General features: G+C 43.0%; 1 protein-coding gene and 1 long non-coding RNA gene across 3 annotated transcripts in view; one reads left to right on the forward strand and one right to left on the reverse strand.

Moving 5' to 3' along the window:
* On the reverse strand, positions 1 to 20,976 carry lrig3 (leucine-rich repeats and immunoglobulin-like domains 3). The gene is made up of 19 exons (XM_020107711.2): positions 20,505 to 20,976; positions 16,523 to 16,594; positions 16,349 to 16,423; positions 9,799 to 9,933; positions 9,476 to 9,619; positions 8,869 to 9,012; positions 8,637 to 8,780; positions 7,397 to 7,540; positions 5,227 to 5,307; positions 5,044 to 5,115; positions 4,461 to 4,532; positions 3,238 to 3,401; positions 2,576 to 2,911; positions 2,189 to 2,470; positions 1,594 to 2,070; positions 1,348 to 1,506; positions 1,115 to 1,255; positions 741 to 995; positions 1 to 651 (listed from the first exon to the last, which is right to left on the reverse strand). Exons 1-19 carry the CDS (start codon positions 20,699 to 20,701, stop codon positions 407 to 409), a joined length of 3,339 nt encoding a protein of 1,112 aa, XP_019963270.2. The 5' UTR covers positions 20,702 to 20,976; the 3' UTR covers positions 1 to 406.
* LOC109642789 (uncharacterized) overlaps positions 20,868 to 25,297 on the forward strand; it is a 14,572-nt gene continuing 10,142 nt past the window's right edge. For both annotated transcript variants that reach the window (XR_011240100.1, XR_002203677.2), the window contains exons 1-3: positions 20,868 to 21,006; positions 21,676 to 21,761; positions 23,240 to 23,282. This is a non-coding gene — a long non-coding RNA (uncharacterized lncRNA). The remainder of the gene's footprint in view (positions 21,007 to 21,675; positions 21,762 to 23,239; positions 23,283 to 25,297) is intronic.

Consider the following 25,297-nt stretch of genomic DNA (forward strand, 5'->3'; position numbering starts at 1 on the left):
TGAATGTAGCAGCACACATTAAGGTGTTTTTTATTGTTTACATATGTGCAAAACAATGCTTCATTCAAAGCTGGAATAACTGAATAGGCAGGGCGCAAAATACTCATACACAAAAGGTAAGCAAAAATAATGGAATCTGTTTATATACAATTTACAAAATATAATAAACTTTATATAAAAAAATGTATATATTCATCTATGTTATCAATCTGTGTCCTTGAAGAACAGCTGTTAATATGCTCCTGGTTCTTTTTCTGTAGGAACATGAAATTGTCCATTACATTCACTCTTTGCACATTTGAGGAGTCATTATTGCAAAAGTGTCCGTTTAGTGAGGTAGAAATTTCATTGAGTTTTTTGGTCGTCCTCTTCATGAAAAACAAGATCCAGCAGGAGCATCACTCTGCTAAGTGCTCGTTCTGCGCTGTGGCAAGGGATCAGTCCTGCTGCTGTCAAACGGCTGTTCGTAAACACTGCTACCCTGCTCTGACGACGAGTCCTTGGCGAGACTGTTCTCCTCCTGGTCTGAATCGACATCAGGTGCGGCGTAAGGGTTCTCATGTGGAGTCATTGCATTATGTGTCGCTGATGGCGGGCCGAAGCCCATGTACAAGTCCTGCTGAGGCCTCCAGGGAGCTTTCCCAAATGTTCCTGGTCAAGAGAGGTGCAAGAAGAAGTCAGAACCAAAGCAAGGATAAAAATCTAAGGAAGTTTTGAAAACAGATTAACTCAAGACCTACCCATGAAGGTGTTGCAGGGTGAGAGGCATTCGTGAGGTCGGCCGTAGTCGTTCACATCTCCCTCCTCCACGGATGGTCGCCGGTCACTTGGCTGGTGGGAGGGGCCATGATGGAGACCAGCACTGGGGAGCTGCATCAGGACGGTGGAGGAGCAGAGGTCAAAATGCTCAGACAGGAAGTAGTCCCTCCTTTTAGAACTAGGCAGGCTACTGCTGTAAGCGTCAATGCATGCAGGCCTTTGGTCGATGGAACAGCCTGACAGCAAAAAAAAAAGAAACTATTTAGTTGCTGAACAAAATGAGTCAAATTTCCTCATAACAGTAGAACAAGTATCGAGGGAACATGTTTAACTTGGCTAGACGAGCTGTACAGACCTGTGAAGCCCTCTGACGGGTCAGTGGCGTACATGTTGTCTCTGCGAAGCAACGAGCCTATTGGACCTTGATAGTGGCAGAGCAGAGGATCGATCGCTGCCTCCAAGTCTGCTTCACTTCCAGTATCCAGCTGACAAAGACCTGTATGGTTGAATGAAGTTTCATGTATGAATAATATGTGAAGCTCCAGCAGGATTAAGTCTCAGGACAAAGGAGAAAGGGCAGGTGTTTACCGTTCATGTCTTTCTGCTGCAGGTAGAAGCCACTGAGGGACGACGGCATGTACTGATGGCTGCTGCCGCTCTCTGACGGGATGTAGCCGTCCTGTCGGTCAGCCAGCGTGCCCTGGGAGGACAGGTAACTGGGAATGTCGGCAGGCAGGTTGGTCTCATCTGGAGGAGAAAGGCATCAAATGATATCATACTCAATCATTTGCATAGAAAACAGAACGACGTCATAAAAAGGCATCGTGACCTCACCTGTGTTGGTGACGCTGCAGTCCTCGTTCCGTCGTCGGGTGTGGTAGATGATAACCACCCAAACTAGCGAAGTGCCCACCACGCAGCACACCACCGCTATGATCACGATTCCCACTGTGGTCCACCCATCGTCGTCCGATCCTGCCCCGCCCACGACACCGACCCCCATGCTGCCCTGCACGCCAGGGTCGCAGTTGGGGTTCGATATGACTGCAAGTCGAATGTTGCCCCTCTCTGTGCCCAGCGCATTTGACATCTCACAGGTGTACTTCCCCACGTCAGCCTCTGCTGCGTCGACGATGATGAGGAGCTGGTTGGCGGCGGCAAAAAAGTGGCGCTCTGTCACAACCAAGGGGCTGTCGTCTTTGGTCCAGTTCAACCTTGGGGGTGGGCTGCCACCGGCGATGCACTGGAGGACGGCGGTTTCACCCTTGGCCACAGTGCGATCCATGAGGGGCCGCTGGAAGGAGGGTGTTTCTGTCAGAGGGAAAGATGCAATCAAAAATAGACAAGAATGAAGAATCGAGAGTGTAGAAGTTTATTTATTCTTTATTCAGTTCTTTGTGCAATCTGGTATGATAGCCTTGTTTCTCACCTAGAACAGTAAGTGTAGCATTTGCAGAAATGGCTCCCGCTGTGTTCTGTGCTGTGCAGCTGTAAACGCCAATATCCTCCGTCTTGACATCCACAATGAAAAAGACATCATCCTCCGGCATGACGTGCATGCGCCGTTCACGGGCGGCAGGAAAATCAGTACCTCCGTCTTTTTGCCAGGCGATCTGAGGGGAAGGGTGACCCACAGCGGCACATTCCAATCTGGCTGTCGCTCCGGCACGAATACTTAAGTCCATGGGCATCTTGGTGAAGGATGGCAACACTGGAAACAGAAAAAGATCATTTAAGAATCATAGAAGACTGACAGGCGCTGTAAGGACCTTTGAGACATGTGGCAAAAAAGTTGGAATCTCCCAACCAAGCTTACTGTTGACAGTGAGCCGGGCCTTGGTGGAGTAGGACGATCCAAAGTGGTTGGAGATGATGCACTGGTATTTTCCCTCGCTGGAGAACTCCACGGTACGGAGCTGCAGGGTGGTTGTATACTCTGTCACTTCCGTCTCACCTCCTGCCCCTCCTTGCACTCGCAGATGGGCCTGGTTGTGGATCTCCGCATCATTCAGGACCTCATTGTCTTTCTTCCAGGCGAAGGTCATGGGTGAGTCGCTGGAGCTGGCCGCCGAGCAGATAAATGTCACGTTGGTGCCCTTGAGGGCTGATTGGGTCTCCGGCTGAACGGTGATCTGAGGCTTTGGGAAATCATCTGCAAAAAACAAGAGTAAACATTTGAAATCACCATATGCTCGGCTTTTCAACGTGTTCAGGTCTACATGTCTTTGGCAAAACTGGAGTGAATTCTTTTCTAATTAGTTCTATGTAACATTAACCAGGACAGCTGAAAACTTCGTAAATTTCCATAATGTTTCCCTCATGAGGCTCATTAGTTCCTCCAGGAGTCAGGGAGGAAAATTCTGAACAATCTGGGTCAGTTTGTAAATGGAAAAAATTGACTTGGATTAATGTCTGTTTTTGAGGCATTACAGTATATGTGTGTAAAGTAGAGTTCCACCGAGTGAATGCATCACTCACCACACACAAACTCGTCCTGGCTGACGGCAAACACGCTCCTGCCCTTCAGCATTTGCGGGTGGGCGCAGCTGGCGTTGACGCAGGGCAGGAAGGTTTGCTCTGCCACCCAGATGGGAAGCCACTTCAGCTGGCAGTCGCACAGCAGGCTGGAGGTGTTCAGACGCCTGCCCAGGGGAGGAGATACCAGAAACATTTAATTCACACTGCAGCCGTATTATTCCTAAGAGTTGGTTGTGATTTTTTAGTTTAAATGTAACTTAAATGTGGACAGAGCAGGAATCAACACAGGAAGGTTTGATCAATGCAAAACCATGTTCAGACTAATTCTGTCAGGCATTAATATGATTTTTGTGAATTTCTTAAATTAGAACAGCTAATAAGACTATATAAGAAAATGCTGTAATAGAAATAGTGTAATACAAATAGAAACATCACACACAAAGAGTCACAATCCCCTCAGATACTATATGTCCGTGATTATTTATATATGTATGTAAAAACAAACAAACCCCTTGAGGCTACATCCGCACTACTTTTAGTTTGAAAACTTTTTCATACTAAAAGGCCTGAAAACTTATATCATGTGATTATAGCTGTTATCCTAAGCATAAAAGCAGTTGTATCATTATAAAATGCAGAATTTAAATGCAGCAAAGACAACAGAGTCACGCTTTGTGTGATTGTTTTTTCTGAAAAGACCTAATCAGCAAATGCATGTGATCGTCACGTCATTCCAAAGCCCTATGAGACAAATTGTGATTTGGGGATATGGGCTATACAAATAAAATTTGATTAATTGATTGATCTCTGTTTCTGCCTGTCCAGACTAAAATGCTGCCTCAGAGTTAAGAAACTAAATCAGGGCCAGCAGCCTTTTCAAACTCCTCGGTTTAGTGCCTCTAAACCTCAGGAGCAGTGTGAACAGCAGATTTGTCAGTGGCAGAGGTGATGCTTTTTCAAACAGAAAGGTAGTGGTGTGGATGTAGCCTGAGTCAGAATCATTCTGAGAGAATGTAAAGATTCCCTCACATGGCTTGTTTCTGTAAACTATCCTGCAGTGGAAGCGAGACAAAGGAAACTGAACCCGGTCACATTAACACTGCAGTGCGTTCTGTTTGGTGCCCACTTTCCCGGCAGACCATAATGAGTTTCACCTGGTGTTCTGTCCCACATCAAAACTAAAACTCTTAAGTTAAACTGTCCTTGAACATGATCACACTTACAGCTCCTGCAGGTTCTTCATCTGCGAGAAGGCGTTCGCTTGAATGGACATGATCGCGTTATTACTCAAATCTCTGTGGAGTAGAAGAGAAAAAAGGAATTAGGACTGGATAAGATCCTTGGGGGAAATGGACGCAGCTTTTTTTTTCTGCCAACATCAGCCGTATGGAGTGAAGGCTACAAAAACTTCAACTGAAAGAAGAAAAAGAAGGCCTGCGCTCCAGAACAATAAAAGTCTGGGCAGCAGTTTGCTGCGTTAATCAAGAGAGGCCCGACTCTGGGCTGCTTTGAGCTCTGGCAACGGCTGGGAAAAAACTCTAATTAGAATCAAATGCAGCTGTTGTGTACACACACACACACACTCACACACTCCTCGCGACTTGGTGATCGATATAGTCTGGCACACATGTAAAGATACTAATGGCAACAGTTTTTCCTTGATTCCACATCAAAGCGGAGGAATGGGAGAAGACAGCTTGGGTGCACGGCTCTAACAAACAGCCTCTGTGTCTCGGCGTGATTCACCCTGCTTAGTTTACAGCTAAGACTTTTGGAAACAATCAGTGAAACACGAGGTCGACTCACAGGTGCTGCAGCGCGTCCAGGCCTGAGAAAGACTTCTTGGTCACTGAGCGGATCTGGTTCCCCTGCAGAAATCTGAGGAGAGCGACAAACATTGTTGCATTAGTTTCAACTTAATTTTTCTCCCCGACCTTATTATATTCATGAGTTGCATTAAGTCAAACATGACAGTGGATGTGAACTCACAGTTTTTTCAGCTTGTCCAAAGCAGAGAACGGCCCATTCATGTCCTCGATGGTCCAGGAGATCTCATTATTTTGAAGGTCCCTTTCAGAGGAAACAAAGAGAGACCACACTGTAAAGAATCCACACCCAAACAACAGCCGCGCTCGCGATGTTAATAAAACTTAATGCGGCTTTGCGTTTTGTGAGAGGGGGAAAATGTTTGAGACTTTAAAATTATATTCAAGGCGGTTCCATGCCTCACAGGAAGTTCCTTCCCGGCTTTTGCGGCACTTCTAAAAGTTTGCAATGGCTTTTCTCTATTGCATTGGAAGGGAAAAAAAGTTTTACAAGGAAGTGGGGCAATAGAACATGTGTGCTGCATTTTTGAACTTATTTTTTGTTGGGATAAATATACTCTGCATGCAAGTCAAACATGCATGTGGGTTGCCCTTAAAGGAAATTTTACAACAGATCTTCCATCCACCATTAAACACATCATACATCAGAGATTATTATCTGTGGATTAACTTCCTACTTTTGGTCAAAACACATCATTAACATTAACTTCTACTTAGCTGCTGATTCTCTGGCTACACACAGGGAATCAGAAACTAACTTATAGGGGTACTCTATTCTATAGGAATTTGTTATTATCTGCCTTCTAGTTTTGTAATCCTGTAAATTGACTTCGATTGTCAAGTTTGCAAGACGTTGGGTTGTTTGATGAAGCTATCTCCCAGTGAAAAAGCGTGTCCATATCCAAATCACTGGACTTTACCCGCAGGTCATGTCTGCTACATATCTATTGCTATAGATTTCTTCCTGTGGTGATCAGGACAAACTAAAATATTTATTCTGCTCACCGCTTGAGGAAAAATACACCAAACAACTATAAATTCAGTCTCGGAATAAAAAAGGCAAATATTCTCCCAGAGAAACTGCTTGCTTTGATCCTTAAACTGGTTGAATGCTTTCAAACAGTTATTTTCCTCCTCAGCGTGCCTGGCTATGGCTGATCGAGATTGAGGAAGGGTGTATGTAAATGTGTGGGAGTGGGGGTTGGGGTGGCAGGTTTGGAGCCCTGAGGCAATCCATGTCCACCTAGCTGCACACCTGCCCTATGGTGACCTCAGCAGCACAGCTCACATTTGGTTCCAGTTAAAACAATCCCAACCAGGGGAAATGTTATGAAGCCCCTCTGCGGGAAAGAGGGGATGGGTGAGCATGTGTGTGTGAGGGTGAGTTGGGCGTGTAAGGGGAGAGTTGGAGGTAGGGTGGTTGTTGAGGTCGGGGTTGTGTTGCAGAGGTTTTTTTATGTGTGCGGAGAGACCTCAACACACTAATCTATTTCACATCCCTAAAACAAATCAGGATATTTCCACTCAGGCAGAGGATTAATGGTGAAGGTGGGTTTGAAGAGGCTGGGAGGGGCGACACAGCGGCCTGCAGGGCACTAATGGATTTATATGCACATTTGATGTTCATGTAGTAATGCTGGAACACTGACAACACAAAGCTTGCTCTGCAAAGCTTCGAATGAAGAGTTTGGTATTTTTGATAGCTTCTCAAAGTTATTATTAGATTATGGATTTTAGGGTAACCCATCAATGTCCAAAGTGGAACTTTATAATTTCCTTTAAAGCATCTTGGAGAAAGTCCGCAGAAAGTCCGAAGGCTGTCAGTGGGGCATTTGTGTTCACACAAAGAAGTAACTGAGTGGGGAAACTGTGGGAAATCTCCTGAGTTCAGTGCATGTCTGAAAGCAGCTTAAGCACATGTTTATTAAGGGTTTTCAAATGAGTCAAGGTTTGAGGAAGCAGCGCAGGTTTTTCCTAAACTCCTTTTTTTAGGTGTTAGTCATAAGTGGTTGTTTAGACTGTCTGGAGGGTAAAGAGAAGGCATTTACAATGTAAGGCATTACATATTTCACAATTCAACAATTTACAAACATTCACATCATTCCATGACAACAAAGAGGTGTTAACATGTTAACAAAGAGGTTTTCAGAAAGTATACAAAATCCTGCACATCCAAATTTGATGAACACTTAGTGCTGGACAAAAGGGTTCATCAGTTCATTCTCCCATCAACGTGTTTATTTCACCTCCCTGTGTTGGACACAGGCCCTTTTCGTCAGGTGTGAGGTGTTCTAATGGCTTTTTTAAAAGAGAAAACATTGAATTTCACTTACAGCGCCTGCAGGTTGGAGAGGCCACGAAATGCTCCATCTGCGATGAAGCTCACATGGTTGTTTCCGATGTGGAGCTCGTCCAGCAGGCTGAGGCCGACAAAGCTGGACTCCTCCAGTCGGGACAGATGGTTGGAGGAGAGGTTGCTGTAGAACAGAAACAACAACATGAAAATGCGCCCTGGAAGCCTGGAAAACTCTCAAACACACAAGAATCACCATCGCCTAATTTCTCACACCTCCTCCGGCATCATCCTCTCAAGACATCACCCACCAGTTGCCTTCGGAAAACTTGACGATATCCAAATTGTGGTGTTAAATGTTGTGAAACAGATTGCTGTCTGGAGTGTTTACAGGAAAAATCTAAAGTCCAGTAAATGAATCTACAATTGTATTGTTTAAAGTTTACATGTTTATGAAATCAACAAACTGTCAGGAAACCCCCAAAAGAGTATACTTCAAGACTGTTGTCTACAATTTCTGATTGAGATTTCATTTGATGATAACCTTTATTTTTTGTTTGAGAAAAATCTCATTTTCCAACAAAACAGAAATCCTGAAACAAGCTATTCTGAGGGGGGTTTAAAGTAAACTCAGACACATCAGATAGCCGGACCCGTTCCCTGCCTGATGGGCGGCTTGTTTACATGATAAGAGCGAGCGACGTGAAGCGAAAAGAACAACATATCCGTGAAAATGCTCCAGACTGCAGTCGGCCGAACCGACCGCTGCTGTAAACAACAGCCACAACAAAGGAAATTCAATCTCCTCCAAGGACTGTGTGTAGATGGGTGGGAAATCAAGTCCGAAGTCTGAGCATTATGTCATTTTTTTGTTTTACAATGAAAGAAACTGAAAATAATAATGAAATTTCCAATAGGAAAGAATAAGTGGGACTTCCGGAGGCCGTTGTTTTGGCTCAAGTGACAGCAGAGCAGAAAGGAGGCAAACGGGTGTGTAATATTTTGGCAGTGCTTTAATGTTGGCACTGACTGGCCGAGCATAAGAGACACTGTTTTGTCTGTGTGTTTGTGTGTGTGGACGTGGGGATTGGTGACGGGAGGAACTGGAGTGTGAAAAAGGGCAGCCGGGAGTGCCAGAGAGGAGGAGAGGGCCACAGAAAAGTGTTGGGAGTTCAGGATGTGAATGGAAAGTGAGGTGGGAATAACAAGAAGGAGGGGAGAGAAAAAAGAAAGAGGGCACTGAGGGAGGGGGAGGAAGAAAAAAAAAAAGGTGGACTCACAGCTCGCTGAGTTTCTGGCAGAACTCCCAGGCGTCAGGTCGGATCCTGCTGATGGCGTTGTGGCCGAGGTGGAGCTGCTGCAGAGTCAGCAGGCCGTACAGCCAGCCCTTGCTCACCTCTGTCAGGTTGTTGTAGTCCAGCTGCCTGCAGACCCACACACACACAAAATGAGACTTTATACTAGATTTGGAAGAAGCAGAACCTGATGCACATCATTTTGAAATATCCTTACAGGACTTCCATGTTGCTGAGGCCCCAGAAGGCTCCATCCATCAGGCGACTGAGGCCGTTCCTCTGCATTTTGAGGGAGCGGAGAGCATGCAGTCCGTGGAACGTCAGGCCCTCCACCCTGCGAACCCGGTTCCTGCTCAGGTCTCTGAAACACACACATTAAACACTCAACGTCAGAGCACGAGAAAAGAAAAGTCAAATGAGGAAAGTGGATGACATTGTACACGCAGTTTTAGATTGATTTTTTTTTAAAGATTGGTACACTGTATAGGTTGCCTGTAAATCAGCCAGACAATCTTAAAAACCTTAATTCAAGTCTGCCACAATGGTGCCACTTGACATCAACCAGCCGGTAAAATTCTGGTTATTTCTCAAAATATGTAATCAATATTCAAAGCCACAAAGTCTATTAGCACATAATAAAAACTTGTTTCATAACTTCATAAACCTTCATTACTTTCAGAGAATAAATCCTCATCGCTGAGTTTCATTTTGAAGTCCTGCTGCACTCGTAAAGAATCTAAATTACAGCCCAAAATGCGAAAATAAATGTTTCTTTAGAAATCGTCCTGGTTTAAAATGAAACTGCACGCATGCAGCGAGCTTACAGATGCTGGAGGTTGGGTAGCTGGAAGATCTTGGCTGGTATGGTTGAGAGGCGATTGCGGTTGAGCCGGAGAACATGCAGGCTGCTGGACAGGTTGGTGAAACAGCCCGTCTCCAGCGAGGAGATCCGATTGTTGTTGAGGAACCTGAGACAGAAAGATTCAGGTGTAAGGTTGATTTACAAATAGCAATGCAATGGTTTCCAAAGAGATGGTGTGGTGGAGTCTGATTGGGAATGTTCTGTTTTTCATTCTCCTTCACGTACATAAAGAACCAAACAGAAAATGCACAAGCATCAGGTCCAAACAGAGATGTTGACACTCACAGGTTCTTGAGGGGCAGAGCAGGGAAGGAGCTGGACTTTATATCCACAATGTTGTTGTAGCTGAGGTCGAGCGTTTCCAGAGCGAGGAAGGGCCGGAGCTGCTCCACAGAGATCCTGGTGATCCTGTTGTTTGCTCTGAAAATACAGACAGCACCGCTCCAATAAATGACAAAAATACTGTGTATTTGACTAGTGGCGTGCACCAGTTTCATGTTTCCAGATACGCAAACAGTCAAGTCCCTCAATTAGCCTGCGGTATTAAAAAATGACAAACTCTCACACGCTTGCGAATCTAAAACTTACCACCCAATGTGAAGCTGTGTCATAGTTCTTTTTTTCTTTTTTCTGCCGAGGCTGCGTGCATATTTCACAAATTGTTTGGTATGAACAGTGCCGCTGCTCTTCACACAAAGTCCAAACAATCTTCGGTTTAGAAATGTGTTATTTTGTTTATAAGGTAATTACTAACAAGGTATTTAAAAAGGTAACCTGCCAATTACTTGGCTGATGAATACCATTCCCTCAGTGAAAGCATGCCTCGGCAGAGGCCAGCAATTTCCTGAGCTGCACGCCTCCTAAATTGCAGTGCAGGGACTGCTTAGTTATAAACAGAGTTTGTACAGTGCCCTCTTTGTGTATGAGACTCGGCAGTAGAGAGAGAGTGAGAGAGTGAGGCAGGGGAGGCAGGAATTCCCTCCAATGCACCAGACTACAGACCTCGTTTTCAGTATTCATGCCGATGGCTACAGCCCCCCCCCCCAGCTACACCTTACTGACCAGAACTGTGTTAGCTTTTCTGATTCATTTTCCAACAGCACATGAAAACAAACAGTGTCGACAGTTTTATAATGCAGGTTTAATTTGGGATGTGGTGTCATTAATATTTAATTGTTGGAATCTGTCAGTCACAGTGATGGCTGACTAAAGAGAGTGGCAGCTGTCATGAAAAGAGCTTAAGCGACTAGTGCGATGATTCAAATATTAGTTTTTCAGGCAAATTTACCAAACGTTCCCAGGTTCGGCATGTTTACAGCATATCGTCTGTTGATTTACTTCCATACCAATACATTGATACTCTTTAGGTAGACTGCTCAAAACAAGCTATTTGAAGAAATCAGAGTTTTTCACAGTCTTTTGACATTTTCTTGACCAAACTAGAAAAACAGCAGATTAAATAACAATGGAAATTTTAGATGCAGCTCTGGCCATGAATTCCATGAAATTTGAAATTCTGGAGTGAATCGATAATTTACACCTTTTAGACAGGTACCAATTATTTTGTTGTAGTAAAGCTTCTTATTGTTAGAATGTTCGGGTGTACATATATATTGGATAATTAGGATTTATGTATATCATACAGAAACAAGTACATGTATGTGAATATCATATTGCCAATACTACCAGTGAGTCTCATCTTGATCTCAGATTTTATATTCCCTACGCCCACCTGAGTCAGAGACAGTGTGGCACCGCACTCCTGTGAAATCAAGATATCTCACTGATTCCAAACACCGTGCCGTAACACCCCGAGTCAGTTTTCCACATGTGCTGACTGCTGGTGCATACAGTGTATTTCATACACAAACATGGTTCTCCATCTGGAGAGTGCAGCACGTTTAGGTAATTGTCTGACACAAGATGAGAGTCACCATTAAACACAGATCCAAAATGGAGGGCGGGCTGCAGACTGTAGGGCAACGCTGGAATAAAACCAGCTTGAGCATGTCTCTGTGCTCGGGGCTTGAGTCAAACTTGGTGCAGTGCCAGGGACAGACAGTAGGCAGGGGGGCTGGCAGAGTGGGGGTGGGGGCAGAAGCTACAAAAGGTGTCAAACTTGGGATTTTATAACGTAATTTCTAAAAATGTAATCAAAACATAGCTTGATTAAATTTGTATATCAGTACAAGGAGTTTGGTGTATGATCAGTTCAGTTGGCATGTCTGTTCAATGATGAGTCCACAATCATCATGTCTATTCGCTGTACAAGTGTTTTCACCAGCCTGAAACGTTACATACACTCAAACATTGTTACTAAAAAATACGTCGTCTCGTCGTCTCCAATAAAACCGGCACAGGCAGCGCTTTTGTGTGGAGATTTGCAGAGGGCTTTCCACACACCACAGCCTCCAGGTCCCGAACAAAAGCGCTGCACACCACCTGTATCTCAGTTTTCATGTTCCCCTGACTGGTCGCTGAGAGAAGGAGGGCCGCCCTGTGAGACAGAACCAGTCTTTCCAGTTTCTCTCAGGGGGGAAAGTGGAGCCACAGGGAGAGAGAGTGGGCACTTCCTGCCTAGAACGAAGAGACTGACCCTGAAGTTTGGAGGGTATCAGAAATTACTCCGTCTCCCTCAGATGAATTCTACTTATTTTCCTATAAGAAATATTTTCTATAGTGCTCTGTAAACTCTGTGTAACTGTATGGCCAGACAGTTGTAAAAGCTCGGCCTGCACATAGTGAACCCTACTGTCCCTCCTTTGTCCCTCTCATCTGGACATCTGCCTGTCCACTCCGTGAGTCCTCCTCTTGTCTTGTCCACACACAAACAATCCCAGCATTGTGCACTTTAATTACGCACACTTCAAATTTGTTCATCCAGTTTGCCATCAGATAACATGATTATGGAGCCATTACAACTGTGGCCGCGGGGCTTTGCCGCTGTCGGTGGAAGTCAATAGAGGGCCAGGCAAGTGTCAATAACAGCCAAAGGCATTGATAAAATATGTGCTTGTTAAACTGAGGCGAGTGGCAAAGAGAGACTGAAGGAAAAGTGCTCAGCCAATGGGATCGCAACCCTAGAAAATGTGTAGTCTGCATATAAAGTCAGTACAACGCTCCGGTTGGACACTTTTCAACTTCGACAAAAAAATGATTACTAAACTCTTCATCTGCAAGTGTTTTCGTCCAAAGTTTCAAAGACCTTGAGTCCATAAGAGCGTAATAAGTGCAGATGAAGCAGTTTTTTTTATTACACCGACATGATGATGGTTTCACACAAGCACGTACCTGCCAGCTGCTCTAAACCACCATCAAACTGACCACATTTATATACTGAGAAGTTACGTTGTTATATAAAATCCCAGAATCCAGTTTGGTGTTGTTTGTTGTTGTTGTTGTCCACTGAGCAGCAACTAATTCCTTTAATGGGTGAAGTTCTTTAAATGGAAAGCCGCTTTTTATAAAACCGTCTCGCTCAGAGAGTGTGTGCGCGCATGCATATGTGTGGTGGTGCGTCCGTGTGTGTGCGGTATTTCCTATTGGAAAAAGAACAGAGTTTTGAGGAGCCATCTGATGACTCCCCCCTCTATGCAGTGGCGCCTGTAATGAAAACCAGGGCTGCGTTAGCTGTTGAGACGCCATATTAAACCCTGCACATATCTCACTCTAATGGTTGATCATCTCATCACGTCGATGAACCCGTTGGATTGGAGAGAATCACAGATCGTATGCATGCGTGAACTTGAGGAACTCTACATAAAAACATAGCTATAAAGTCTCGTCTGTTTGCCTAAAATACTTGATGATGCTGGTTGCATTTGCGTTTAATTTTTTCATTTTTCTTAGTGTGTGTTCTACTGTGTGAGTATGCGCAAGTCTGCACACCAGCTCTCAGAGATTACTTGTAAATCACACAATGTATCTGTAGGTGGCTCTCTATTCTATGTCTGACCAGCTATTCCTGGTCGTACTAACTACCAGCTTCTGTACAGAACCAAAAAATGTTAACAGGCGCCATAAGCTTGACACAAGTGCTTAATTAACCTATGGATAAATGGATTGACCATAAATTAGGGCTAGTTTCAATATATTATAACAGTGTGCTGCTACCATCGTTGTACACCTTAGGGTTTCTGAAAATTTTAAAAAGATTTGTATAGAGTGAAAAAAGAACTACAAAAAAATACACAGCAAATAATAACAAGGTTCATTACTTGCAGCAATAGTTTGTCTATTGGACACACACTGTATTCATTATTAAATGTCACACATAATAACTATAATTGCTACTGTTTTGGTTTGTATTTCTCATCTTCAACAAGGTCCCAATTTCCATGGACATACCAAGAGGTTTATATCCTCCTATATCTAATCAGACCTGGAATCTCCAGGTCATTTGTTGAACCCCCCCTGAACACAGGCGGAGGGATTTAGCAGCGGTGGGGTTTACCCCCTCTATAAATTCCTGGGAAATTGTTCAATTAATTAAGATGATCACGACTCAATTACTACCAGCTGCAGGGTTATTGCCGTTTGTTTTTACTCTGAGCTGCGAGGTCAAAGAAGTCGTCGAGAGCTGCCGCTATGTCTGACTGACTGTTTGAATAAGTGGTATTCGATACCCCGAGGTCTTTTTTTCTCCTTTACTACCCTCCCAGCTCGGAGAAACTGAAGGAGGGAGAGAAATGCTGGAAAAATGTTCCACTGGAGAGAAAAATCTCACTACGTCGCTTAATCTGAGGAAAGACAGCAGCAGTGGCCAACACCAGCAGTGTGAGTGAGAGCAAGTGTGAATTTCAGTTTCTTCTCCCTCTTCAGCTCCAGAGAGCTTCTTACTCGTTTGAAACACAGCATGTCTCTGACGTCTCCAGCTGAGAACTGTTAAAAACTAAATGTGATCATTTTTACTCGAAACGGTCAGAAAAGCTTTGGAGAAAGAACAAACCCCTCTGAAGTTACACCGTGGAACAAAAAGAGTTTCCTGTTTCCCACTAATTATTCCACAATCCAACGCTGGACATTTTACAGATGTGAAAACAACCACTGTGCATCTTAATAGCTGTTAGTGATGAATTTACACACAGTAATGAATGAGAAGTCAGGAGGGTGATTTTGAATCTCAGGAATGTTCATTAATTAGCATTAGTTAAAAAAGGGAACTAATATGAACTACAGTGCCTTCCTCTTATATTCTTGTATTTTCTGTTGTGCTACAAAAAACTTTGTATTACTCTAATTTTCTTTTCAAATAAGCCAGTGTCTGCATTTATTTCATCCTGTACCTCACACAGATCTCTATTAAATTATATGTCACCTTAAACATATTTATTCATCTAAAAAATAATAAGCAAAAAGTTATTTTAGTGCAGTCAGGTGTATTGCTTCTACTGCACTGCAAAGTTAGTGGTGGCTAATGTTTGCTAGTAGTGATTTCTTTGTAACCGATTTTATTAACCCACACTGCAGACTATATTTGTATATTTACTATTATTCCACAACTTCCAATTGTGGTCACAGTGGCTTTGGTTCAACATGACTTTAAATGGTGTAGTATTTTACCCTGAATAGAGAGAGTTATTTGAAGACATAGCTAATGAAAATTTGCATTTCCTATACTACCAAGTTAACATCGAGAGTATACATCAGCATCCTCAAACTGAACAGCATCCTCAAATCAAATAATGAAATTGTGGTTTGGAGAAAAACTTTCCTAATTCCAGAATTGCTCAAGTTTGCATGGACAATACAAATAGCAGTTGTGACAGAGGTTTGTTTGACCTCTTTCTAACAACTTTCCCGCTCTGTGTTTTTTGGACAAATAAGGTGCAGCAGGATAACTTGCAGAGGTACACCTGGAATAACGCAGTGAAATATGACAGCTAATGTGTAAAAAGCTTGGCTAAAACAATGTCACCCTCCCCATCTTCCTCTGATGACACTTGTAGCTGGAGGTGACAGTCCCGTGCCAAAGGTGCAAACAATTAGTCAGTGACTGATGGCTGCAGGCCCTGCGGCTGCCGTGGAGCATCGTGTCCGGGCTTGATGAGGAGTACACCTCATCCAGCCAGGAGACTGATACATTCTTCCACAATAACTTCACATTGCTCGGGTTTGGAGAGGCATGCCACAGAAAACAAAACAAAATTGTTGAGGTTTCACACATTAATATCTGGTGTTGTTCTTAAAGCACGTACTGGACAACAGTGTTCCAAAGCATCTTTTGGTTCAAGACTGATTGTAATGAAATATGACATTTTTCTTACGTATCAGCAAAGTCAAGCATTGGAACAAAGAAACATTTGAGTACTTGGCGCCTTTAAGGTGACAGCTCAAGGTACTGGCAAGATTTTAGGTGTTAAGAGGAACAACCGTGGGGCCATTTTGACTTTGTGAGTCCCATAAAGGACCACACAGAACCATGTAATCCTTCCTCTAAACCTACAAAATAAAAAAATCACCAAATTTGGACTTTATTCATTTTACACAACGGATTTCTCTCTATGCAGCATCACGTCACTCCCTCAAGGTTAAAAATACACCAACAGCAGCATAAGCCAGCAAAAAAAATCTTTTCCATTTCAGTTGATGGCATTTGTCTTCCAACACGTGACCCGTCTGGGGCCGGCTGCCATGTCTCTGACTACCCTGTCTGGGAACCAGCTCAGCCAAAAGGGTTGCTCTCTAGAGGGAATGACGGGGGAGGAACCACTTCCCAGCTCACTACTTTAACCAGCAATGACAGCCTTGGCAGAGGAATACCATCCAGGCTGGGCAAGGACTCTCAGGAGAGTCCAGAGAGGTGTTAATCAAAATTAAGACGTGTTTTACTTACAGAATGAGCGTGGTGATGTTTGAAGCATAAGGGCCCAAATCTGGTATTTCCTCCAGCTCATTGTGGTTCAGCTTTCTGTATACAATGAGAAAAAGAAATAGGTTTGTAACATGTAGTACAGTGGAAGCTGTTTTTTAAGATCTTTACTTTAGAAAGCACTAAAAACATACTCACATTTCACTTAGATGTTGTAGTTTGGAAAACAAATTGCTGTCAAGCACCTGCAATTTGTTATGGCTCAGGTCCCTGTGGAAGAAAAAAAAACTAAAAGTAAGGGCAAAGTATACACCAAGCACTACATTTTTGTATTGCCACAGTTTTCCATTTAGGACGACACAACAAACATAATTACACACAAATTCTTTGTGTTATTGTGCTTACAAACTGTCAGTACAGGAAGTGGATCAAAGAAAAGTCGCTGTAATTAAACCACAAGGTCAAGAGAAATGTTGCAAGATCAATGGTGATGAAATAAAATGGTTAGGAAATATTGGCAAGGACAAGGTTTATTACTGATTTACTGTCATCAAGCACTCAAGAGAGCACGCAGTCCAATGTCAATACCTCAGTCTTTTAACAAACTCTTCAAAAAGTACAAACTGCTTCTTGTTTTGGTCGATTGACCAGTTTCTAAGTCTTGGATTGACTTTTGTTTCAAACTACATTTAACTCAAGGTCTAACCTCTTAAACAACATTATCAGAATGCTATTCTTCAAAGTCTTTCTGAGAAACATCAGAGCCCCTCTCAGACGGCGCTGATTCTGCATGACTAACATCTGAAAGCAACAGAAAAAAGTTCCAAAACAAACTGCTTTCCCATTCAAGCCCAAAAATGGCTATTTTGGGGGGGTTCAAGTTAAAGGTCTAGTGTTGGCTTTCCATCCCTTTTTCATAACACAGAAGAGAGCGGCCATGCCAAAACAGCTCACTTTATATCCAGGCTTCGGCTAAGAGGCAAAGCCAAAACAGACAAGCTGATAAGTTATTGAGGGGCGAGATTCTTTTGTGATGAAAGGAGGCCGGATCCTGGCGAGGAAAGTCAATAAAAGCGCAGGAGTTGAGGTTTCAGTTCTGGTCAACGCTCGGTTCAAATTCACCACTTTCAAACCACAAATATCTACGTATTGATTAGCCATTATTTGTGCTTTGATGTTAAAATGTTGATGATGATTATTTTGTACACTGAGGGCTGTGTTCGTTGATTGCCTGTTTTAGTCTTGCGTGGTACTTGATCGGTTGTGGTCAATGTCTTCTTTTTGGCTGAATCGTCCTTTGGATCCAGGCCTGACTCTTACTTGACAGAACCTGGCTTTTGACTTGACTGAAGCCATCCTGACTGCAGCTCATTGGGGGGGGGGTTCTTGCCTTTGCTGCCTGTTTTGTTGAGAAGCCTGAAAACCAGCCCAAGGAGTCGGGCAAGAAACTGAAACTTGTGTGCCATAAAGTGGCGGAGCTATGGACGCTGCTGTGCACGATCAATGCTGTGCTGCCAGACACTTTTTTTGCACCCCCTCACCCTCCTCCTCACCTCCCTCATCTGGAATCCATCAAGGAGCTCTAGGAGGAGGGGAAGAACCTAACAACTGGTAATGTATTCACAATGCCAGGAAAAGCGAGAGGGACGCCTTTCATACATCTGAAACACCCCTGTCGAATTTTCTGGGGCCTGTTTTTGTTCTTTGGTGGAAAGTTTGATGAAACACTCAACCAGAGTTTTACTAGACTTGCTAACGCTAAACCCCCGCTTCCTGGTCCTTCTCTTTCCAAGCAAGCAGCTGTGTGTTGTTGTTGTTGTAGTTCCAGCACTACGGGCAATAAGGGAAAGGTGTGCTATCATACTCCCAAGATAAACCCTGAGTAGCCCGACACTTCCACTTCCCTCACAAAGCAAGCTCAGAACAGAGCAAGATAACGCACAGTGCTGCATACAGGCCTCAGCCTGTATCTGCTGCTCTGGTGAAAATGTACCGCACGGCATTCTTATCAGTGGCTGAAAAGTGAATGAATGACCTACTCTTCAGGCTACAAGAGCTGTCATCGATGCTTTAAATTATGATAAAATGGGACAGAGTAAAATTTAGTTTCATCAATGTTTTTCATAGGCGGAAAAAAAAGTCTGTGGTGTTTTTACACCCTTGTAGATGGATGTGCATTTTATAGACTGCATGTTTGCCAAAATGTCATAACTGTGGTAAAAACATAAATAGAATTTGTGTTTTTGCCTTGATGAATAACAATGTTTATAGTTTTTGAAACGGAGGAATGATACTTTTTTATCATCGTTCCTATATAGCTTACAAAATAGATTTTAAAACATCAAATAAGTAGCGAATGTGATTGAATAATTGTTTTTTGCATTCCTCTAAAAAAAATTGCATTGACTATAGCGCGAACCCCATGGATTCCCTTTATCGTCTCTTATAAATGTATGTATATCCCATTTTCACTGAGCATTAACGTTTCCTGGCCAAATAAATGTAGTATTAGATCTACGAAAACAATCAAATTTCTCTTTAAACTATTGGTCAAACTATCAGGGAGGCCATATATCACCATTTAAGAAGCATTTTTTTGTCATTCTATGACTCAAATTTCTCTATCTATTAAATATTTAGATTTTGCCCTTGGTGCACATATTGTTTTAAAGTTGAGATGGCATCAAATATGTTTCCCTCAACAGCTTCCCTGATATTCATGACTTAATCCTACTCCTTCATGCTCCTCTTTTTTTTCCTCCCTCCTACTTTCTCCTTCCCATTTTTTTCTTTCTGTGAGTTTGTTTCAAACTAATCCTACACGCTCCTCCTTAATCAGTACCATCGCTGGCTCTGGGGTTGCTAATTCAGCAGAAATAATGGGGTGCTGGAAAACAAAGGGTCGGGTGGTTTGAGGGGTTTAAGATGTGCTGGAGAGCAACTCGTAAATTAGCATGCCAGAGTGAAAAGAATTTTCCCCCCATGTGGAACTTTTTTTTTGGTGGGCTGGCCTTGGTTATGAGGCTCAGGCTGGGTCTGTTTTCACTGGCAACGTCAAGTTTCCAGAGCAGCACATTTTAGAAAGAGAAAAACTAAACTGAACAGCGAGGCAGCGGCTTTATCCAGGCACTGAATCCAGCACTATAGCCTGACACAGGACGATAAAAATCTCCAGCTAAATGCAGGGCAATAAAAATCCAGTGAGAATAATTATCTGTAAAGTAGAACACACAGGAGAACACGCCGTTAGAGTTGTGTTTGGTATCTGGGGTCCATCAGACTTAAGGCCGAGCTCAGCCAGCAGACAAACACCGAAATGAAGATATTACTTCGAAACACAGTCCAACTCCTGCGCAGGGACTAAATCTGATTTATGCTTTTATGGCTTTGAAGGCCTGGAGGTCTGTGAAATGAAAATCTGAAGACTGAACCAAAACTGAGACATAAACTTCAATCACTGCAAATTCAAAAAACGGCTACAACTACCCTGTCAAACCATTTTAAACATCACGGTTGGCAATTGTGTGAACTATGGGAAACCTGGAAGGAAACTGGAGTTTACGAACCACTAATGGCGTTGTAATTACTACAACGACAAGCACTGGCACCATTACCACTGTTACAGTTTGTATCTGCTGGTGCTACAACTACTTTTACTCCACAAAGCCTGGTTGCAATGGAATACCTGCACGGGGGCATTGGTTCAGAATCATCAACACCTTAATAAAGAGGCATTGGAGAGGCTTACAACAGCATATTGATGTGTAAAACACATGGGGCCTCCCTGCTGGCCTTCTCAATCATTCTGCAAGAACCAACACAATAAACAAAACCTATTAAGGCTTTTAGATTAAAGACTCAAGTGGGAAAAGTGGTTTCTGGGAACTTTCCTGACTCTTTGTCACTTCAGACTAAGCAGAAAAGTTAATTCCAGTCAAATCAAAGCAAAGTCATAGTGTTTTCCTTCTGAAAACCAAATTCTCTGGTTTACAACCAGTTCCATTTCCACTACTACAGGAATGTTGATCATCCCCCTCCGCGTTGAGGGAAACACTGATCTGAGCCTATTTGTTCTTCAAGCGCAAAGGTGTGACTGCATGTTAAACTGGATAAATGATTCAAAAACACATGATCCATGACAGTGATAAGGAACACATGGGGGCTCTTTAACTGGACTCACAGCTGAACCGTCCATTCCGGGATCGTGTGTGGAATTTGGCCCCTTCTCAGCCGACTGCAGTCCACCAGCTCCCCGAAACAGGCGCAGGGAGGGGGACACGTCCGTGCGTCCGCGGCCGATCCACGATGTAGAGTGAGAACCAGGAGAAACCCTACGGTGAGCCCCGCAACTCCGCGAGGCTGCGTGGAGGAACACATTTCTCGTGTGGCCGCACCAACAGCCCCGTCAGGGTTTTATCTTCAGCTGCAGCGCAACTTATCCAAAGTGAGGATCACTCCAAAAAGAAAAAGAAAAAAGATCCAAGTGCTGGTGCGTGTTGATCACCGCAGTGGGTCCTTATATCCGCTCCCCGATCGTGATCGTGGGTTTGAGGTGTGAAAGAAAAGCGGTCTTCTGAAACGTGCCCATTCCCGTGGACGAACTTTAGTGCCGAGCTCCGCGCGACTTGGGGCAACTGGTGCAGAGCAGGATCCCCACAGAGCAGCGTGAGCGCACAGCAGAGGTATGTGGGGGAGGGACCACACAGGCACCCTGGGAAATGCAGTCCTCAGTGTTGGACCCTGAAACTATAGTCAGAGTGTTTGAAGTGTCTGATTTCACAGTGTGATACCAGATATTTGAAAGTAATTAAAAGTTGATAGATAGATATACTTTATTCATCCCTGAGGGGTAATTCTTTTGTTCCAGCAGTACAGACATGTGCAATAAGTACAAGTACTTTTTTTTTTACATAGAAAGAGCATACATGTAGGATGGTAGTTGAGTTGTTCAGACAGAGCTAAGTTGAGGCAAAGTTTAATCAGAGGTGACTGGGTTGAATGTTTCACTAATCAAGAAGCATAAAAACATAAAACAGTGCAAAGAGTAGAAGTGGTCAAGTGATCCATGACTGTGTGTGTGTCGTGTTACAGACTTTACAACAGGTGTAAAAGTAATGCAGTGGTATTAGTTTGTAGAATGTTTAACAGTGGAAGAACGCGAACAAATATTAACGACTCCATCTAAACGATCAATACACATTTTATAACGGTATAATGTAACGTGGCCTTAAGAACAGTAACAGAGTAAATGTATTTTTTTTACATCCCACCAAATGTGTTGATTACCTTTAAGGCCCTGCATGGCTCCTGATTCTAATATAACTTTGACTGTCTTATGAACCTTTGCCTAGGAGATCCTCAGGCCAAGCTCTTCTCACTGCTCCAGAGACCAGGCTGAAAACTGAAGGGGACAGAGCTTCTACAGTCAGAACATCAGGTAAGTTTCTCAACTGTGTTTTATTTCAAAGTGTAATATCAGACTTTATTTATTTTTCATTCTTAAGGTGATCCAAGAATCTGTGTATGTCGTGTTAATCTGATACAGCAGCTCTGCAACACCCACAGGATACTTAGGATACTGGAAAAACATTTACTTAAGTAAAAGTACCACATTAACTTTTCTACTTGAGTAAAAGTAAGTACTTGCTTTTAGATAAACCAAAAGTATTAGAAGTACTCGCAGATTGCAGCCTGTTCCCTGAAACCCAAAGTTATTAAGTCTGTAAATAAATACATTGAAGAGAGAACATAACAACATTCACAATAAGAAGCAAGGACCAGTGACATTCTGGCTGGAAAATAACAATAGACACTATCAATCATAATGGAATCACTGTGAACTATAGGTAGATCAGAAACAAATGTATTCATATTTAAAGAATATAGTGACAATCACACAGAGGGTTAACATTCACTTTGTGGCACAGGAAACAAAACAACCTCATTCTTCTTAAATGTAAAGTCACTAAAAGCAGCTTTAATTAAAACTCTGCACTTGAAAGCCAAGAGATATTTTCTCATTTGCAATTTAAAAGCTGTGTGCTCCTTTTTACATTTCCACATTAAAGGGGTCCTTCATGGGCCTGCATGTCCTGGCAGATGTGTCAGGTTCCCCCTCAGGCAAAGTGCTCAACAGCTTCCTGTTGACGAAGGTCATACTTTCACTGTCCGCTGGCACTTCCTCCTCCCCCAGTCAGGACACAGGCTTGTTCTTCTGTGCCATGCAGGGACAAGTCAGACCGACCAGGCTCATACGTGAATTAAAAAATAAATGGTGATAAGTCGCTATGTAGTGAAAGATGCAAAACTTGACTCAGATGAGACACAGAGGGAGCGTGAAAACAAAAAACTAATATTCAAATCTGTATCAATGACCACATTAAAGGACATATATGAAAAATTAAGCATATATGAATTACCTATGTGGTAACACCAGACATTTGAAAATCTTTTATCAGTGTGTTTATAGAGTTATACTTAAATTTATAGTTAAAAGTGCACTGCACACAACTCATCTACTACTATCCCATCATTATGTTAGTCTTTGAACCACTACTTTTGTACTTTATAACCTATGTTGCTTTCCGTCGTGTTCCCTTACTTTGTGTTGCTTTACATTGTGTTACGTTGTGTCTTTGCTGATGCGTATTTGTTGCTTTTGTTGATGAAGTGCTGTTAATACACGTAATTCTCAGTCCATCAATACCAGACGTCCGTTTGGACAAATACACGTCGGAGGAATTGTTTCTGGTGTGCTGTAGTTTGTTTTTGATCTTACAATGCAGGTGATGGATGATAAGAGATTCTATTGTTTTCTGAAAGGTGTCTTGTGAATGGTTTATTGCCTCAGTAACAGCTGCCCAACAGGGCTGCAGCTACAGGTGTGAGACAAACCCTTTTGTCATTTGTTTTCAGAAAGGGGCAGCTGCAAAGGAAGGAACCCCCCCGTGCACAGAATGTAGGTATGCACACATGTACACATTCCTACATGGAGTTTGTTAATGTTTTAACACTCAAAATCACAATGTAATGAAATGTTTACAAGATTATATGTAATAAACACTCACTGAAAAAAAGACAATTGTTAAGCACCTTTACAAAGAAGTATTTTTTCAAGTTAAAGCCATCAATTGTGTTAATATTGACTTTAATTTGAACAAATTTGATTTGGTCGTAGTTTCTAATCAAAACTTTTAAGTTGGTAAACAATTTTTTATACATGTGTTCCACCATGTAAGCTATTGTGTTTTTTCTACTGATTAAACACGGTGTTCCGGTTGCTCAAATCTTCACTCATCTGTAATTAAAATAGGTCAATAAATTGGATTGTGCCAGAAAGAAAATGGGCCAATGTTCAGACTAACGATTCTATACTTATGAGGCAGGATGTACATGAGGGTGATTTAATGTTGTTCGACTGGGAAATGAATGAAAACTTTATTTCCATGTATAGTTTGTTACATCATCGATCTTAAATGTTTTTGAGCGAGGAGCAGTTTAATTTAATTTGACATAAGAGCCATGTTGTGTCATTCCATTTGGCTCATCTAGTGTCAACTGGCTAAAATGTAATGTGATTAAATTCTCCCTCGGCAGCTGAATAACTGTAACCATAGAGGAGACAGTCCTGCTAGACTCAGCTGATCAACACCACAGATAATAACTTACTTTTCTTTAAGGACTCTGCTGTTTTTTCAGCCCCTCGTTGTGCTGACTTTTCAGCGGGGGAAAGAACAAACAATAACACAAACTTAGCAGCAGAAATCTGGGTCAGGAATTGCATGTGTGGGTATTTTGCCTGCTTGAAGTGATTGATTAGATCCCTCAAGACTTCTGGGGGGGGGGGGGGGTCAGAGCGTCTCCACCAGGCCCACTCATCGATGGGCTGATTGCTTCCTCATGGCGTCCTCTGCTGAGGCCTCACACTGGAAACCAACACCAGACAGACACCTTCCTCCAAGTGAAGCCTTTTCATCAAAAGCACAAAGAGACATTTTTTACTTTTTTGAAGTAAAACAACTGTAATGGTAAAAGATGTCAACTTGTTCATTGCGTTTTGTTTCAGCCTTAAACAAACTGAAACGTCTCCTCAAAGGATGCCACTGGGAATTACACCCCCACCCTCAGGCACCTAAAGTCCTTTTACATAAGCTGGAGGCCCCGAGAATCGTCCCCACAACTGAACGCACTGATCCCACCCATCTCTCTTGCACAGCCTCTCAGCCTTAGCACTCACATTCCTCTCCCGGTGAAATCATATTTTCTAGCCGCCGCCGATTTGTTTGGTCACAGCGGCGCCTGCATGATAGATGCTTTTCTGGCTGTGAAAAGCCTCCCATACCCCTCGCTGCCCCCCAGTTTGGAAGATAGCGTGGAGGTATGTGGAGCTACAAGTCGGTCCGTCAGCTGAGTAACGGTGCCAGAGCCTCTGCAGTCTCTATGAAGCACAGATGTTGGCAGTGAGCTCTCGAGCTAATGCTGCACATGGCCGGCCGCCAAACATTATACTCAGAATAGTAACAGTGCTGAAAACTGTCTACCCAGCATGCTTAGCTCAAGGTACTTCTCTCTGCCAGTAACAACATACAGTGGAGGGGAGAAGTAGTAAGGAAGGTATGTGTGTACATATATATTTTCAAGGGGTATTACTTCTATACAAGAGAAGAATAGTGCTCAGTAGAAAACATTTTATGCATCAGATGATCCAATGTGGCAGTGACTTCACATTCCGCTCTGATGGTGCGTTCACACCAAACACGAGGCACATTTTTTCACGTTTAACTTCTGCAAGCAACTTGAGTAAACACAACCTGCACATTTTCCTACAGTTTTCCTTCTATAAGTACAGTTGCTGTGTTGTACTTGTTGTGAAGAAGCCGTAGAAGTCAGAATTGTTGTGTGTCCACCAGAACATTCAGAGGCACACACACTCTTCTCCAGGAGCTGTGTCTGCACGACTGCTGTTGGTTTCAC

The sequence above is a fragment of the Paralichthys olivaceus genome, chromosome 23 (assembly GCF_024713975.1).
Source record: "Paralichthys olivaceus isolate ysfri-2021 chromosome 23, ASM2471397v2, whole genome shotgun sequence".
Classification (NCBI taxonomy): Eukaryota; Metazoa; Chordata; class Actinopteri; order Pleuronectiformes; family Paralichthyidae; genus Paralichthys; species Paralichthys olivaceus.

Excerpts from the sequence above, each read along its gene's own strand:
- lrig3 (XM_020107711.2), bottom strand. The coding sequence starts at position 20,701 with ATGTGTTCCTCCACGCAGCCTCGCGGAGTTGCGGGGCTCACCGTAGGG. Across the intron at positions 16,424-16,522 it reads CTACAACATCTAAGTGAAAT|AAAGCTGAACCACAATGAGC; the intron begins GTGAGTATGTTT and ends CATTGTATACAG. Across the intron at positions 652-740 it reads ACCCTGCAACACCTTCATGG|GAACATTTGGGAAAGCTCCC; the intron begins GTAGGTCTTGAG and ends TCTCTTGACCAG.